Source organism: Phyllobates terribilis, unplaced genomic scaffold, assembly GCF_046119375.1.
Source record: "Phyllobates terribilis strain yellow unplaced genomic scaffold, ASM4611937v1 Scaffold_2__4_contigs__length_985480577, whole genome shotgun sequence".
Classification (NCBI taxonomy): Eukaryota; Metazoa; Chordata; class Amphibia; order Anura; family Dendrobatidae; genus Phyllobates; species Phyllobates terribilis.
The window spans coordinates 919,867,685-919,886,938 of record NW_027362762.1 but is presented as its reverse complement, the minus strand read 5'-3'; the positions used below and the strand labels follow the sequence as shown (position 1 = coordinate 919,886,938).

General features: G+C 45.0%; 1 protein-coding gene across 2 annotated transcripts in view; it reads right to left on the bottom strand.

The window, feature by feature from the left end:
* Positions 1-11,509: 11,509 nt before the first annotated feature.
* Positions 11,510-19,254, bottom strand: part of GABPA (GA binding protein transcription factor subunit alpha) — a 34,692-nt gene continuing 26,947 nt past the window's right edge. For both annotated transcript variants that reach the window (XM_073668272.1, XM_073668271.1), the window contains exon 10: positions 11,510-18,227. In XM_073668272.1, coding sequence (XP_073524373.1) covers positions 17,999-18,227 — 229 coding nt within the window. In that variant the 3' untranslated portion in view covers positions 11,510-17,998. The remainder of the gene's footprint in view (positions 18,228-19,254) is intronic.

Below are 19,254 nucleotides of genomic sequence, written 5' to 3'. Positions count from 1 at the left end.
CCTTGAGTGACAGGTCTCTTCCTGGCGAGTTTCTCCCCTCCTGCTGCCCTTGAGTGACAGGTCTCTTCTCGGCAGGTTTCTCCCCGCCCGCTGCCCTTGAGTGACAGGTCTTTTCCTGGCAGGTTTCTCCCACTCTCTGCCCTTGAGTCACAGGTTTCTTCTTGGCAGGTTTCTCCCCACCTGCTGCCCTTGAGTGACAGGTCTCTTCCTGGCAGGTTTCTCCCACCCGCTGCCCTTGAGTGACAGGCTTCTTCCTGGCAGGTTTCTCCCCACCCGCTGCCCTTGAGTGACAGGTCTCTTACTGGCAGGTTTCTCCCCTCCCGTTGCCCTTGAGTGACAGGTCTCTTCCTGGCAGGTTTCTCCCATCCGCTGCCCTTGAGTGACAGGTTTCTTCCTGGCAGGTTTCTCCCCACCCGCTGCCCTTGAGTGACAGGTCTCTTACTGGCAGGTTTCTCCCCTCCCGTTGCCCTTGAGTGACAGGTCTCTTCTCGGCAGGTTTCTCCCCTCTCGCTGCCCTTGAGTGACAGGTCTCTTCCTGGCAGGTTTCTCCCCGCCTGCTGCCCTTGAGTGACAGGTCTCTTGCTGGCTGGTTTCTCCCCTCCCGTTGCCCTTGAGTGACAGGTCTCTTCTCGGCAGGTTTCTCCCCTCCCGCTGCCCTTGAGTGACAGGTCTCTTCTCGGCAGGTTTCTCCCCTCCCGCTGCCCTTGAGTGGCAGGTCTCTTCTCAGCACGTTTATCCCTGCCCGCTGCACTTGAGTGACAGGTCTCTTGCTGGCAGGTTTCTCCCACCCGCTGCCCTTGAATGACTGGTCGCTTCTCGGCAGGTTTCACCCTGCCCGCTGCCCTTGAGCGACAGGTCTTTTCCTGGCAGGTTTCTCCCCTCCTGCAGCCCTTGAGTGACAGGTCTCTTCTTGGCAGGTTTCTCCCACCCGCTGCCCTTGAGTGACAGGTCTCTTCCTGGCAGGTTTCTCCCCACCCGCTGCCCTTGAGTGACAGGTCTCTTACTGGCAGGTTTCTCCCCTCCCACTGCCCTTGAGTGACAGGTCACTTCTCAGCAGGCTTCTCCCCGCCCGCTGCCCTTGAGTGATAGGTCTTTTCCTGGCAGGTTTCTCCCTCCCGCTGCCCTTGAGTGACATATTTCTTCTTGGCAGGTTTTTCCCCGCCCACTGCCCTTGAGTGACAGGTCTCTTCCAGGCAGGTTTCTCCCACCCACTGCCCTTGAGTGACAGGTCTCTTCCTGGCAGGTTTCTCCCCACCCTTTGCCCTTGAGTGACAGGTCTCTTACTGGCAGGTTTCTCCCCTCCCGCTGCCCTTTAGTGACAGGTCTCTTCTCGGCAGGTTTCTCCCCTCTCGCTGCCCTTGAGTGACAGGTCTCTTCTCAGCAGGTTTCTCCCCGCCCGCTGCCCTTGAGTGACAGGTCTCTTCTCGGCAGGTTTCTCCCCGCCCGCTGCCCTTGAGTGACAGGTCTTTTCCTGGCAGGTTTCTCCCACTCCCTGACCTTTAGTGACAGGTTTCTTCTTGGCAGGTTTCTCCTCGCCTGCTGCCCTTGAGTGACAGGTCTCTTCCTGGCAGGTTTCTCCCACCTGCTGCCCTTGATTGACAGGTCTCTTCCAGGCAGGTTTCTCCCCACCCGCTGCCCTTGAGTGACAGGTCTCTTCCTGGCAGGCTTCTCCCCTCCCGCTGCCCTTGAGTGACAGGTATCTTGGCAGGTTTCTCCCCTCTCGCTGCCCTTGAGTGACAGGTCTCTTCCTGGCAGGTTTCTCCCCACCTGCTGCCCTTGAGTGACAGGTCTCTTCCTGGCTGGTTTCTCCCCTCCTGCTTCCCTTGAGTGACAGGTCTCTTCTCGGCAGGTTTCTCTCTGCCCGCTGCCCTTGAGTGACAGGTCTCTTCCTGGCAGGTTTCTCCCACCCGCTGCCCTTGAGTGACAGGTCTCTTCTCGGCAGGTTTCTCCCCGCCCGCTGCCCTTGAGTGACAGGTATTTTCCTGGCAGGTTTCTCCCCTCCCGCTGCCCTTGAGTGACAGGTCTCTTCTTGGCAGGTTTCTCCCCGCCTGCTGCCCTTGAGTGACAGGTCTCTTCCAGGCAGGTTTCTCCCACCCGCTGCCCTTGAGTGACAGGTCTCTTCCTGGCAGGTTTCTCCCCACCCGCTGACCTTGAGTGACAGGTCTCTTACTGGCAGGCTTCTCCCCTCTCACTGCCCTTGAGTGACAGGTCTCTTCATGGCAGGTTTCTCCCCACCTGCTGCCCTTGAGTGACAGGTCTCTTGCTGGCAGGTTTCTCCCCTCCCGCTGCCCTTGAGTGACAGGTCTCTTCCTGGCGGGTTTCTCCCCTCCCGCTGCCCTTGAGTGACAGGTCTCTTCTCGGCAGGTTTCTCCCCTCCCGCTGCCCTTGAGTGACAGGTCTCTTCTCGGCAGGTTTCTCCCCGCCCCCTGCCCTTGAGTGACAGGTCTTTTCCTGGCAGGTTTCTCCCCTCCTGCTGCCCTTGAGTGACAGGTCTCTTCTTGGCAGGTTTCTCCCCGCCCGCTGCCCTTGAGTGACAGGTCTCTTCCTGGCGGGTTTCTCCCCTCCCGTTGCCCTTGAGTGACAGGTCTCTTCTCGGCAGGTTTCTCCCCGCCCGCTGCCCTTGAGTGACAGGTCTTTTCCTCGCAGGTTTCTCCCACCCTTTGCCCTTGAGTGACAAGTTTCTTCTTGGCAGGTTTCTCCCCGCCTGCTGCCCTTGAGTAACAGGTCTCTTCCTGGCAGGTTTCTCCCCTCCCGCTGCCCTTGAGTGACAGGTCTCTTCCTGGCAGGTTTCTCCCCACCCACTGCCCTTGAGTAACAGGTCTCTTACTGGCAGGTTTCTCCCCTCCCGCTGCCCTTGAGTGACAGCTCTCTTCTCGGCAGGTTTCTCCCCTCTCGCTGCCCTTGAGTGACAGGTCTCTTCCTGGCAGGTTTCTCCCCTCCCGCTGCACTTGAGTGACAGGTTTCTTCTCGGCAGGTGTCTCCCCACCCGCTGCCCTTGAGTGACAGGTCTCTTCCTGGCAGGTTTCTCCCCTCCCGCTGCCCTTGAGTGACAGGTTTCTTCTCGGCAGGTTTCTCCCCGCCCGCTGCCCTTGAGTGACAGGTCTCTTCCTGGCAGGTTTCTCCCACCCGCTGCTCTTGAGTGACAGGTCTCTTCCTGGCAGGTTTCTCCCACCCGCTGCCCTTGAGTGACAGGTCTCTTCTCGGCAGGTTTCTCCCACCCACTGCCCTTGAGTGACAGGTCTTTTCCTGGCAGGTTTCTCCTACTCGCTGCCCTTGAGTGACAGGTCTCTTCCCGGCGGTTTCTCCCCGCTCGTTGCCCTTGAGTGACAGGTCTCTTCCTATACTTGTACGCATGGAGAGATCGGTCACTCCAGGGCAGCAGGCGGGGAGATACCACTGGGGACCCGCCTGCCTGACTAGTCTCCAGCACAGCTTGGCCCCCGGCGGCTATTAAACTATATATATATATATATATATATATATATACAGTACAGACCAAAAGTTTGGACACACCTTCTCATTTAAAGATTTTTCTACATTTTCATGTCTTTGAAAATTGTACATTCACAGTGAAGGCATCAAAACTATGAATTAACACATGTGGAATTATATACTTAACAAAAAAGTGTGAAACAACTGAAAATATGTCTTATATTCTAGGTTCTTCAAAGTAGTCACCTTTTGCTTTGATGACTGCTTTGCACACTCTTGGCATTCTCTTGATGAGCTTCAAGAGGTAGTCACCGGAAATGGTCTTCCAACAATCTTGAAGGAGTTCCCAGAGATGCTTAGTGCTTGTTGGCCCTTTTGCCTTCACTCTGCGGTCCAGCTCACCCCCAAACCATCTCGATTGGGTTCAGGTCTGGTGACTGTGGAGGCCAGGTCATCTGGCGTAGCACCCCATCACTCTCCTTCTTGGTCAAATAGCCCTTACACAGCCTGGAGATGTGTGTTGGGGTCATTGTCCTGTTGAAAAATAAATGATGGTCCAACTAAACGCAAATCGGATGGAATAGCATGCCACTGCAAGATGCTGTGGTAGCCATGCTGGTTCAGTATGCCTTCAATTTTGAATAAATTCCCAACAGTGTCACCAGCAAAGCACCCCCACACCATCACACCTCCTCCTCCATGCTTCACGGTGGGAACCAGGCATGTAGAGTCCATCCGTTCACCTTTTCTGCGTCGCACAAAGACACGGTGGTTGGAACCAAAGATCTCAAATTTGGACTCATCAGACCAAAGCACAGATTTCCACTGGTCTAATGTCCATTCCTTGTGTTCTTTAGCTCAAACAAGTCTCTTCTGCTTGTTGCCTGTCCTTAGCAGTGGTTTCCTAGCAGCTATTTTACCATGAAGGCCGGCTGCACAAAGTCTCCTCTTAACAGTGGTTGAAGAGATGTGTCTGCTGCTAGAACTCTGTGTGGCATTGACCTGGTCTCTAATCTGAGTTGCTGTTAACCTGTGATTTCTGAGGCTGGTGACTCGGATAAACTTATCCTCAGAAGCAGAGGTGACTCTTGGTCTTCCTTTACTGGGGCGGTCCTCATGTGTGCCAGTTTCTTTGTAGCGCTTGATGGTTTTTTCAACTGCACTTGGGCACACATTCAAAGTTTGCCCAATTTTTCGGACTGACTGACCTTCATTTCTTAAAGTAATGATGGCCACTCGTTTTTCTTTACTTAGAATTTGTATTATGGCAAGAAAAAAGCAGCTAACAGTCTATTCAGTAGGACTATCAGCTGTGTATCCACCTGACTTCTGCACAACACAACTGTTGGTCCCAACCTCATTTATAATGCAAGAAATCCCACTTATTAAACCTGACAGGGCACACCTGTGAAGTGAAAACCATTTCCGTTGACTACCTCTTGAAGCTCATCAAGAGAATGCCAAGAGTGTGCAAAGCAGTCATCAAAGCAAAAGGTGGCTACTTTGAAGAACCTGGAATATAAGACATATTTTCAGTTGTTTCACACTTTTTTGTTAAGTATATAATTCCACATGTGTTAATTCATAGTTTTGATGCCTTCAGTGTGAATGTACAACTTTCAAAGTCATGAAAATACAGAAAAATCTTTAAATGAGAAGGTGTGTCCAAACTTTTGGTCTGTACTGTATATGGCTGGAAACATGCAGCCATTGTCTGATACATGGTGCCTGTATCAGCTGTCAGGTTCCCTTTAACCTATTATATATCTAAAATATTTTTTATCTGAAAAGGGGTGCGGTTTCATATTGGAAAGGGGCGTCATTTAAAATGCAAAAAGCTGCGCCAAATTGTGGCAAAATTTATGTGCAACGTAATCCAACCAAGAGGTGGTGTAATCTGTGGCATCAATCATCCACACTGCAGATTTTTGCTTAGAATCGCTCGCTGGTCTTTGGAACAGTAGATACGATCAGGCGGCATTGTGCTCACCCCAATGACTTGATAACATCCTGCTAATTATGTGAAGATCCTAGGAGCGACACTACCTGCTGCATGTTCCTAATTATACAGTGATTTAATAGAGCGTAAGACGAGCGATCCGGACATTTATCTGTAATTAGGGACGCTGAGCCATCATAAATGTGATTAATGACTGAACACTTTCATATGGCTGAAATATACAACTTTAGCGATTCAAATAATTATCGGAACATTTCACCTGGGGGAACGTAGCGGAAACGTACGGGATAAATTCCTGCCAGCAAGGTGAATGATGGAGAAAGATAGAATTATGGAGTGGTAACTAGTCAGCGCAGATTATTATATCCAGTGTGATACTTTTATACCACGTCGGATGATTTATAGCATTGCCTAATGCAAGGGTATCGTCCATAGAGATGAGACTTACTTTCATCATATTAATCTAAAAGTACGGCCGCCATATTTGGTACGGACACTTCTCAAAGTCTAAGGATACATACAGGTGCGGTCAGGAAACTGCAGTGATATTTCTATGGACGTTCAGCAACTGGCAGATATTGGCGGTGAGAACGTTAGGAAAGTAACTACATCCCATCCCACAGCTGTATGTGCCTCCTAATCCGGCAAATCCTCCAGCTATAATAAGCAGCTCACTATAGACATTGTACATACAGAGCCTGGTGTGGGCGGGGTTAGCTTCCTCAGCTCTGCTTCATGCTAAATCTAAAAGCTATGATTGCGTCAGAACAGCTGCACCCAGTAATCTAACTGGACTAAATGTTAAAGTAAAAAATAAATTTATATATATATATATATATATATATATATATATATATATATATATATATATATATATATATATATATATATAAAGAAAAAATTGAATCAGCACAAGAAGGTTGGCTACAGTCCCTTAGGCCTTAAACATCTGAATAATATGTGCAATTGAAGTAAAAGGAACATCAAGCTGCTTGGAGAGGGTCTTATAGCCTTTACAGTCATGGCCAAAAGTATTGAGAATGAGACAAATAGTAATTTTTCCAAAGTTTACAGCTTCATTTTTTGTAATGGCAATTTGCATATACTCCTGAATGTCAAAGAGCGATCAGCTTAACAGCAATTACTGTACTTGCAAAGTCAATATTTGCCCAGAAAATGAACTTTAACCCCCAAAACACATTTCAACATCATTGCAGTCCTGCCTTAAAAGGAGCAGCTAACATCGTTTTAGTGATTGATCCATTAACACAGGTGTGGGTTTTGATGAGGACAGGGCTGGCGATCAGTCATGATTAAGTAAGAATGACATCACTGGACACTTTAAAAGGAGGCTGGTTCTTGGTATCATTTTTTTCTCTTCAGTTAACCATGGTTATCTCTAAAGAAACATGTGCAGCCATCATTGCACTGCACAAAAATGGCCTAACAGGGAAGAGTATCGCAGCTACAAAGATTGCACCTCAGTCAACAATCTATCGCATCAAGAACTTCAAGGAGAGAGCTTCCATTGTTGTCAAAAAGGCTCCAGGGCGCCCAAGAAAGACCAGCAAGCGCCAGGACCGTATCTTAAAACTGTTTCAGTTGCGGGATCGGACTACCAGCAGTGCCAAGCTTGCTCAGGAATGGCAGCAGGCTGGTGTGAGTGCTTCTGCACGCACTGTGAGTCGGAGACTCTTTGAGCAAGGGCTGGTTTCAAGGAGGGCAGCAAAGAAGCCACTTCTCTCCAGAAAAAACATCAGGGACCGACTGATATTCTGCAAAAGGTACAGGGAGTGGACTGCTGAGGACTGGGGCAAAGTCATTTTCTCTGATGAAACCCCTTTTCGATTGTTTGGGACATCTGGAAAACAGCTTATTCGGAGAAGAAGAGGTGAGCGCTACCACCAGTCTTATCTCATGCCAACTGTAAAGCATCCTGAAACCATTCATGTGTGGGGTTGCTTCTCAGCCAAGGGAATCGGCTCACTCACAGTCTTGCCTAAAAACACAGCCATGAATAAAGAATGGTACCATAATGTCCTCCAAGAGCAACTTCTCCCAACCGTCCAAGAGCAGTTTGGCGCCCAACAATGCCTTTTTACAGCATGATGGAGCGCCTTGCCATAAAGCAAAGGTGATAACTAAATGGCTCATGGAACAAAACATAGAGATTTTGGGTCCATGGCCTGGAAACTCCCCAGATCTTAATCCCATTGACAACTTGTGGTCAATCATCAAGAGACGGGTGGACAAACAAAAACCAACAAATTCTGGCAAAATGCAAGCATTGATTATGCAAGAATGGACTGCTATCAGTCAGGATTTGGTCCAAAAGTTGATTGAGAGCATGCCAGGGAGAATTACAGAGGTCTTGAAGAAGAAGGGGCAACACTGCAAATATTGACTTGCTGCATTAAGTCATTCTAACTGTCAATATAACCTATTGGTACTCCTAATATGATTGCAATTATATGGAACAATGAGGTGGAATAAGATTCTACAGGTGAACAACTGGCTACGTCGATGGTGCCGTCAACAAGGATTTGGATTTCTGGATCACGGAATGAATTACCTATACGATGGACTACTTGCTAGAGATGGGGTGCACCTTACGAAGACTGGAAAACATGTATTTGGAAGTCGCCTTGCTACACTCATCAGAAGAGCTTTAAACTAGAACAATGTGGGAAGGGAAGCAAAAGGCCAGAAAAAGCCATACAGCTGACAAATACTATTGAGATCTCTGCTACTGGAAGTGGAAAAGAAGAACAAAGACAAAAAAATCTAAATAATAAAAATATGGGAGGAAGAGAAACCAATCACAAACTAAAATGTTTTTATACAAATGCACAAAGCATGGGCAACAAACAAGGAGAATTGGAACTACTAATGCAGGAAAAGGAATATGATGTCATTGGAATCACTGAAACTTGGTGGGACGATACACATGATTGGAATAAAAGGCTAAAAGGATACAACTTATTTGCAAGAAACAGACTTGATAAACGAGGAGGAGGTGTTGCATTGTATGTTAGAAAAGCGTATATCTGCACAGAGATTGAAGCTTCAGAGACTGGGAGTTCTGTGGAAACTGTTTGGGTAAGAATACAAGGAGAGAACAACGGAAAGGACACCATTGTAGGCATTTACTACAGGCCACCTGGGCAAGCTGAAGATATGGATGAACTCTTTATGTATCAAATGACCAAGTTCTCCAAAAAATATGACGTAGTGGTCATGGGAGATTTCAACTATCCAGACATTTGTTGGGAATCTCTCTCAAGTAAAACTAACAGGTCAAGCAAATTCTCATCCTCTCTTGCTGACAACTTTATCTTCCAAAAGGTAGGGGAGAAAACAAGGGGATCTGCTACTTTGGATCTAATCCTTATAAACAGGGAGGAAATGGTTGAGGAGGTAAAGGTGGCTGGGACCCTAGGAGGCAGCGATCATGCTATTATAGAATTTTGGATAACTAGAGGAGGAAGACATGTGAAGACTCAAACTTCAAGGTTAGATTTTAGAAAGGCAGATTTTAAGAGACTCAGAAAGAGAATAGGAGGGATCCAATGGCTGGATGTCCTTAAGGACAAAAATGTCCAGGAAGGATGGGAAATTTTTAAAAATGAGATTCTCAAAGCACAATCGTTAACAATCCCAAAAAGTAGGAAGAATGGGAAGCATTTAAGGAAACCAGGATGGATGAACACAGAACTTAAACACATGCTAAAAAGAAAGAAAGAAATGTTTATTAAATGGAAAGAGGGAGGCATATCTAAAGAAGATTATAATGCAGTCTGCAGATCCTGCAGGGCACGTATCAGGTTAGCTAAAGCGGACAATGAATTAAGGCTTGCAAGAGATGTCAAAAGCAATAAAAAAGGATTTTGGGGGTATGTCAAAAGTAAAAGAAAAGTCAAAGATGCTATAGGATTTTTACAGGATGAAAATGGAGAAATGGTAAGAGAGGATGTTGAGAAGGCCGAACTTTTTAATTCCTATTTTGCATCTGTTTTCTCTCAGAAAGAAAATGTAACATCAACTGATCTTCACTGTCCTTTTAAAGGAATAGAGGAATCCAAGTTATCAGTAAACAGAAAGATTGTGAGGGAATATTTAGCTAACATAAATGAGTTCAAGTCTCCAGGTCCAGATGAATTACACCCCAGAGTACTGAAGGAGATCATAGAAGAAATTTTAGAACCACTCTCCATAATCTTTGAAAATTCTTGGAGAACAGGAGAAGTCCCAGAAGACTGGAGAAGAGCAAATGTTGTTCCTATCTTCAAAAAGGGGAAGAAGGTGGACCCAGGGAACTATAGGCCGGTGAGTCTGACTTCTATACCAGGAAAGATCTTTGAACAAATTATTAAACAACATGTATGTAAGTACATGGATAAGAATGAAGTGATTAACCAGAGTCAGCATGGGTTTGTAACTAACAAGTCATGTCAGACTAACTTAATTTCCTTCTATGACAGAATCACTGACTGGGTGGATCAGGGAAATGCTGTAGATATAGTATATCTTGACTTCAGCAAAGCATTTGACAAAGTATCTCACATCATCCTTATTGAAAAAATGACCAAGTATGCAATGGACCAGGCAACTGTTAGGTGGATTCATAACTGGCTTAGTGATCGGACTCAAAGGGTGGTTGTAAATGGCTTCACATCCAGCTGGATGAATGTCTCAAGTGGGGTACCACAGGGCTCCGTCCTGGGACCTGTATTGTTCAACATCTTTATCAATGATTTAGATGAAGGAATTGAGGGTAAACTGATTAAATTTGCTGATGACACAAAGCTAGGAGGGATAGCTAATACTAGAGAAGAGAGAGAGAGGATTCAAAAAGACCTAAATAAACTGGAGCAGTGGGCAGCAACCAACAGAATGGTTTTTAACCGGGAAAAATGCAAAGTACTACATCTGGGCAATAAAAATGAAAAAAGCATATACAGAATGGGAGGAATAGAGCTAAGCAACAGTACATGTGAAAAAGACTTAGGTATACTAATAGATCATAGACTGAACATGAGTCAACAGTGTGATGCAGCAGCAAAAAAGGCAAATACAATTCTGGGATGTATTAACAGAAGCATACAGTCTAGATCACGTGAAGTCATTATCGGTCTTTACTCCTCTTTGGTCAGACCTCATCTGGAATACTGTGTACAGTTTTGGGCACCACATTTTAAAAAAGACATCGACAAACTGGAGCAAGTTCAGAGAAGAGCGACCAGAATGGTGACTGGTCTGCAAACCATGTCCTATGAGGAACGGTTGCAGGATTTGGGAATGTTTAGCTTGCAAAAAAGAAGACTGAGAGGAGACTTAATAGCTGTCTACAAATATGTCAAGGGCTGTCACATTGTAGAAGGATCATCTTTATTCTCATTTGCACAAGGAAATACTAGAAGCAATGGGATGAAACTAAATGGGAGGAGACACAGATTAGATATTAGAAAAAACTTTTTGACAGTTAGGGTGATTAATGAGTGGAACAGGCTGCCACGAGAGGTGGTGAGTTCCCCTTCAATGGACGTCTTCAAACAGAGGCTGGACAGACATCTGTCTGAGATGATCTAGTGAATCCTGCTTTGAGCAGGGGGTTGGACCAGATGACCCAGGAGGTCCCTTCCAACTCTACCATTCTATGATTCTATGATTCTATAATATGATTACAATTATATTTCTGTATGTGATATAAACATCAGACAAACACTAATAAAAACCAGAGGCCAGCAGATCATGTGAAAATATAATTTTGGTGTTATTCTCAAAACTTTTGGCCATGACTGTACCTCTAACGTGTTTGTCTATAATTTTCTTTCTAATCTCCTGAGACAAACTTTTTCCTTAACTGTCTTTGCTCCATGATGCCAAACAGCACAGTGACTACTTTTCACCCTCTAAATAGGTACACAGACTGATTACAAGTTTGTACACACCTTAGTTTAACATATCCGTATGGTCAATCTTTTTTAGGGGTATGTACATTTTTGTCCAAGCGATTAATAAGTTTTTTTAGACACTTTTCTTTTGTCTTATGGCATTCGTTGATGTTTTTTTTTTTGCACCCAATTCTTCAAAATAGTTAATAAACTTCGCACAAAATCAAAACTGCTCTTTATTTTTGCCATCAACCCGTTTTTCGACTTTTTAGCTCAAAAAGTCGAATGTTTCGCTACAATATAAAAAAAATAAATTGCGCAATAATTCCAGATATACATTAAGTCACACCAGGAGGGGACTGGGGAACATTTATGCAAAAGTTGCAATTGATGAATTGGTCAGAAGAATCTGGAAGACCCAAACCTCATCTAAAATGAAGAACATTAAAAAGCAACAATAATTAATTAAAAAGGAAAATAAGGCTCAATTAAAATACACAAAAAAATAAAACAAAAAAAAAAGGGTGCAAATGCAATACTGAAAGTAGTTTATGGAGCCGATCATAATGCAGTTGTGCTGGATCCTACAAAGGGACAGTCACTGCTCCAGATAAACTGATGGAGGTCCCACAAATCAGACACATCATTAAAAGGTGTTCAAGTTTGAAAGCCATCACTCATCCAGAAAATAGGGGATAACTTTCCGATTGTTGGAGGTCCGATCGCCGTGACCCACAGTGATCTCGAGAACCAAGGCTCTGAAGAAATCTATGTGGATGGAGCAGTGGTCCATCATGCGCACTACTGCTCCATTCATTCTTAATGGGAGTGCCGAAGATTGCCAAGCGCTGCACTCGGCTGATCGACAGCGCTCCTGCTCGAATGAAATGAGGAATGCACTTGAACGACCATCACACAAAGCTCTTCAGAGCTCTGGTTCTCTTGGAGACACAGTGTTAGGACCTCCCAGTGATCAGAAAGTATCTCCTATCCAATAGATAACTTTCAAACTTGATGACAGAACACCCCTTTAAGGCTAGAAGCTAGAATAGTTTTTCTAAACCCACTAAGTTTTTTTTTTAATTCCTTAGATCCAAGGGGGAACGTTTCTACTTGCAGAGAGTAACATGTCAAGCCTGACACATGCCAAGGTGAGGAGACTTTTAAGCCGCAACACTCCCCTGGGAAATATGCAAATTGTCCCTTCAGAGCGGAAGAGGACTAGAAAAGGGCCCCTGCGCAAGAATAATATATGGGCACCTTACAGGCCAAGAGCTCCTAAAAATGCAAAATTGCGCATGCTGTGGCAGTAGAAATGAGCCCACTTACCTCTTGGACCCCTGTGCGGTCGCATAGGTTGCAACAATGATACGTCCGCCCCTGAAGCACATCTCTGCTCTCCACTTTTGCAATTGGGTTTTATTTAAAAAATTTAATAATTAAAATGTTGCGCCATTCGGCTTCTGCAGGCTCTTGTTTCCTTGCACATTGCTGGCTGCATAATGAGTTAAAAGGAACCTGCCCAAACCACTGGCAACATGAATCCGGGCAAAATAGAGCCTGGCGGCTGCAAAGTTATTATTATTCTTTAACCTCTTCATGACCTTGCAATTTTCCATTTGTGCACTTTCGTTTTTTCACCTCTTCTTCCAAAAGCCTTTTTTTTTTTTCAGTTACGACTATATAGTTCACTATATGGCAAGACTGACCTGGCAGTATGGTTCCCCAGGTCATTGCGAATAGGCAGATACCAAACGTATAGATGGTTTTATTAAATTATTTAAGTGGTGAAAAATAAAATTTCTGATATTTGTATGAAATTATTATTTTTTTTTTTTGCTTATGTCGCCATTTTTGGAAACCCGTAACATTTTCATTTTTCAGGATCTAGGGCCGGGTGAGGGCTTATGTTTTTGCGGCCAAAGGTGACGATTTTATTGACACCATTTTGGGGCAGATCCAGTGTTTGATTGCCTTTCACTACAATGTGGCGGCAGAAAAAAACAAACAAAACATAATTCTGGCGTTTTGACTTCTTTTTCTCATTACGCCGTTTACCGATCAGATTGATTTACTTTACATTATGAAAGGTCGGACATTTCTGAATGCAGCGATACCAAATAATGTGTATTTATTTTGTTCATTTTATTTTTAATAGGGAAAATGGGAGGTGATTTGAACTTGTTTTTATTTATTTATTTTTTTAACTCCTAACTTTATTTAATAGTCCCCTTAGGAGACTTGAAGCTGCAATGGTCCGATTGCTTGTGCTACACATAAGAGGGCTTCAGCCCTGCTACATGGATCAGAAATCAAGATCTATGAACGCCGGCCACAAGCCGGCATTCACAGGAGAATTGTAATGACCTGCACAGGGATCATCAGAAGACCCTCGGCTATCACGAGAGCCCATTGGCACACCGCGGTCACATGACATGACGGCTGGCGCTTCTTACATTCCACTGTCAGTGGTTGACAGCAGAATTTAACTGGATAACATCCACGGGTGGAGCACCACACCATCCGCAGCGGTTAAAGTACATGATGGCTGATTAAATCAGCCTTCATGTGCGGGAAAAGATGTTGGCTCAGCCTGCGAGCCCACAGCAAAGGCAGGGACACGACCATTGATGTAAATATACGTCAAAGGTCGTGAACCCCCCCTCGGACGGTTCTTCCCAGCACTGTTGCGGTTGATGGACAGGTCTCTACCACAGCGAGATAATTGTGAATCATCTCCAGCAGCGCTGGCGCTAGTCGTCTCTGGTCTCCTCCAGATCTGTTGAATGGACCCGGCTCTGACTTGCACACAGTTTGGGCAGCAAGAATCTGGCGACAAGTTCCCTTTGATGGAGAATTGGTCAATGAGCTCATTCTGCCGGTGACTTAGTAATGCTTTGTCTTTTACTGAGCTCCCGTCATCCGACTCATATCGAAGCTCAGCTCAACTTTGATGCGTTTATTTATGAAGACTAGCTCAGAAAATGGCATAAGAGAGTTACAAACGCCCAGTCAGAACAAGCTCACTGATGGATCCTCCAATTACCGTATTTTAGGGACTGTAAGACGCACTTTTTTCCTCCAAAATATTGGAGGAAAGTGGGGGGGTGCGTCTTATAGTCTGAATACTATCTCCCTGTATATACTGTGGCTCTGCGTGGTATGTCTGGGGGAGCAGCAGCAGGGGATCAGCGTGGCACAGGAGGCAGCAGCCGACTGCTGCAGCCTGCATACCCGCTACTAAGGAAAATGAATATTCCCTGCTCCCCACACACATGGGTGTGGGGAGCAGGGAATATTCATTTTCCTTAATAGCCGGCACACTGCTGCGCTCTGTGTGCCCGCTATTAAAGCTCATGAATATTCCCTACAACCCACTCCCATGGGTTGTAGTGAATATCCATGGTCTTTAATAACAGGCACACTGACTGCAGAGCGCAGCAGGAACCACGCTGCGGTAGTGTGCGCGCTCTCACACAGTGTTAGGGCGCAGGGCAGGGACGCCATGCGCGGCTCACACAGTGAGTGTCAGCAGCAGAGCGGGACAGCGCTGGAGGAGAGAGGAGGCGAGTATGATTGTTTGTTTTTGTGGGCAGCAGGATGGGGGCTCAAGGGGTGCCAAGCATACCAGGATGGGGGCTCAAGGGGTGCCATGCATAGCAGGATGGGGGATCATGGGGTGCCATGCATACCAGGATGGGGGATCATGGGGTGCCATGCATACCAGGATGGGGGATCATGGGGTGCCATGCATAGCAGGATGGGGGTGAGGGCTACGTATACCAAGATGGAGTATATTAACAGAATTGGAGGACATTACCCCAATACCAGTGTCAGCAGCAGACTCCCTTCCCTATAACAGGGCATCGTGACCACATTCTTTGCGTAAATATTTTTTTTTCCTTCTCTAAAACCTAGGTGCGTCTTATAGTCCGAAAAATACGGTAACTCGTTTTGCAGCCAATGATATACAGTAACAAAGCCCATAGAAAGCAGACAGTTCAGAAATAGTCAGTGAAGCTTAATTGCAAGGTTTTTTTTTTTTAGCCCAAAATACACAAAAAAACCCCACATTTTCCCCAAAGCTGACCATATCTATTGAGTTCTACACATTTATATTTCCAACATATCAGACATGGACAACTCCATTTCACTTCTCATCTGTTGGTCTTCACACCTAGGTGACACAGGTAGCTGTATCCTGGGGGAAAATTACAGCAAGTGTCCTGATGCAGCACCTCCGCAGGTAAAATAAAGTATTACACAGTTTTCATTAAAATTAATGATCCATCTGTGTAATGTACAGACATGACAGGTCCTCCAGAATAGTTACTGGAGCTGCCCTCATCAGAAAATTATCTACTGTTTAAATCAAGTTTTTGTGTTGAGACAGCAATGTTTTTTATCCCACATCACAATCTGTAAAAATACAAATCTTGTAGTTTTCACATTGACCACTAGGGCTTTTTCAGACTAACTTTCTGTTTCAGGAAACAACACCTGTACATAGCCGTAATGAACAGACCCCCAACCCTATCTTTTGTATTGAAGCATCTAATGAGCATGTACAAAAGTCATTGTGAAGGGAGGAGGCGAGCTGTGACATCACCTATGGTGAACGGTGGCTCCGGTGTTACCAGCTGTGTATATATCTGTTACCTGTCATTGTAATCTTACCTCATTTTTTTGTTATAAAATCAGAAGTAGCTGATCAGGTTGATGTCAGACATTTTTGAGCGCAGAGAGCTGTTTCACATGTCCATGCATTTCGGTCTGATGGCAATGCACAGCCTGGCTGCGCATCTCCTGACCTGAGAGTGATAACTTCATAGAATTATATGGTAGGGAGAGCCGCGGCCAGTCCGTGCATTGCGATCAGACACAAGACTGAAGTACACGGACATGTGAAACAGCCCCTAAAGGTTTTATTCATTGAAATCTCCCTGGTGTTTGTCCAGTGGGCAGTCCTACTCAGTGATCGACAGTATTCCTGTTGGACTACATGCAGAGTTGACCGTCAATGACTAGTAGGACCGTCCACTGGACTCCTATACAAACACCAGGAATTTCAATAAACGCAAGTTAGGCCACGTTCAGTATTCGGTCAGTATTTTACATCAGTATTTGTAAGCCAAAACCAGGAGTGGAAAAATCAGAGGAAAAGTATAATAGAAACACTTCACCACTTCTGTATTTATCACCCACTCCGGGTTTTGGCTTACAAATACGGATGTGAAATACTGAACATGTGAATGTGGCCCAATACTAAATCATTTCCAATTAAACAGTATATATCTCTGCTCAGCTTCTCGGCACAGATCGGACTGCAGGTGCAACACGACAGGTTTAGATGCAGAAATCCATAAGACTTTACACCAAGAGCTGAATTTTACATTTTGAAAAATACCTATAACTTACTGCTGCCCCACATAGCGTTTCTGAACAGACGATCACTGCAGTTTTTGAGCCAAAGTCAGAACTGAATCTAGTTGGAAGGTAAAATACAAGTCATCTTTGATATTAAAGAGGTTGTCCACTACTTTATCATTGATGGCCTATCCTTAGGATAGATCATCAATGTCTGATCGGTCAGGGTATGACACACCCGCCGATCAGCTGTTATCGGTGTTGGCGGTGGCTGGAATTGCGGAGCTGTAGTGGCCGCGGCCGGGTACTGCACATCCGCCTCCTATTCAAATCAATAGGATGTGCAGTACCCGGCCGCAGCCACTACAAGGAGACGGAGCAGCTCCGCTATCGAGCAGTTCTGCCCGTCACCAACACCGGTAACAGCTGTATGGCGGGGGTGCCGGTGATGGTGATTTTTGTACATCCGGCCTCTTGCGATGACTTCCAGGCACAAGTGACAGCTGCAGTCAATCACAAACTGCAGTGGTCATATGTGACAAGACATCGCCAGAAGGCGATTGTTGTTTTATTGCAATGATGGATCCTTAGCCTCTTCTGATTTGTAGGCCCCCTGCAATGTCATGTGTGCTGCCATATAATGATGCCACAGACCCTACTAATCAGAAGAGGCCCCAGGACACCAGCAGGAAGGAGGAGGTTCTTGGCCACGGACATGGCCAATGGACCAGGGTCCCACGGATCTTTTTAGCTCCCCTCTAACATACACATTTTATATATGCTGTGTGTAGCCTCCTCTAGAAACCATATATAGAATAGGCAATATTTCTCTTTTTTTCCCCAGAATATCAGTGAATTCATATATTTTGAGAATAAAAGCTTTGAACACATCTATACCGTATAGTGTTATTAAAGCAGAAAACAAAAATGCATCTTGGGATCCTCGACATAAAGAAGATCAGCAGATTAATTTATATAAAAAAAAAAATTGAAAAAAAAAAATAAAATAAAATAATAATAAGACATTGGAAAAAGTTTAGGGTATTTCTAACTGAAATGATGGATGAATAATATATCCTCCATGAGGAAACCTTACTAAAAAGTGTAAATTATCGGTTCATATTCAAAATATATAAAATATTTCATGCTCCCTTTTCCATAAAAGGGCTCTGGCAAAAGAAACTTGTAATACGAAAAATAACAAGTTCCAAAATTCATTAAAGTTCTCTGTAGAAAATCATGCCGAACACTGTACAGTCTGAAAATAAAAGCGCATTGGGCTCTATGAGACGAGAAACTTGCATGGTGGTAGAAGGCCGCGGGTGCAGCCAGGATGCTCAAGTGCTTAGTTGTCCTTGTCCGACTGCAATGATGCCGTGGCCAGGGCCACGGCTGTGAGCGGCTGTCCTAAACCATGTAACTGCAGCTTGGCCATCTTCTTCTGCTCGCATTCGGACACCAGGCGGCTCAGCTCGGCTGCGCTGTATCCGATTAAAGTCTTCAGGTCACAAACAAACTTGTAGACAAACCTTTTGCCTTGAACTTTACAGATCATGTCCCCGTCGTAGTAATATCTAAGGGGCCAGAGAAAAGGCAACTTGTTAATATACAGCATGAGGGTTTATGCTTAAAATGTTCATAAAAGAACACAACGCAAAGTAGGGCTTAAAGGGGTTTTCCCACGAAGAAAAAAAAAAAGAACTTTTATCTGTGGGAAACCCCTTTAAATGGATTTTCTCTTTCTTCAAGAGATTGCCAGCTTCAGGGCAGCACGTGCAAGCTGTTTATCAAACCGCTTGTAAGCACCCGATTTTGCGTAGGAAACCGGCCACTTCTGATATACTGCAGAGGTGGCGGGTAACCTAGGCAATGGGTGGTGAAATGTAAAACTAAAAATCCCTCCGTTGAATATTTCTAAAAAGGGGTAAAATGCAACAGTTTCTCGTTTTTATAAGCACTTGAGAACTTTACTTATTTAATAAGTTGAGTAAACTCCTTTACAGGGGCACCTGACGGTTTAGGGGACACGTCAGAGTAAGCGGTCTAATACGTACTTGAAGAATAACAGTATTTCTGGCCATTATGTAACTTGTATCCTGCATGCACCTCAGCAGGCTCTCTCTAGATTTCATTTGCCTCTCAGCTAGTGGGGTGGAGACCAACTGTTAGGATATCCTCCATACACAGACATGCGGGATTCCTGCTCTCCTCTCAGTATGTGGCATGTTAAGAAGCAGCAGCAGTATGGAGGACATTATCAGGAGTACTAAGCGGTGTAGCTGTGAATCCTTTTCTTAACTGATAAAGAACACTTATTAGAAAGCAGCACTGCCTGTGTCTCCGGTCGCTTGCTCTCCTCCCTCATACTCCTCATTCCATAGACTTCAATAGACAGCTGATATCTCAGTGAGCTGGCTGGCTTGATTTGACCAAGTTCAATTTTAGCAGTTTTTTCAGAGTGAATGAAACGTTCCGAGAGACAGGAAAAGAAATGGCTCATAAGTGAAGAAAGAAACAGATTTCTCTACAAAAAGTTTCCCATTTTCGATTGTACTATTGATATCTGTAACATTTGTTGAAAAGACACGGACCATTTAGGCT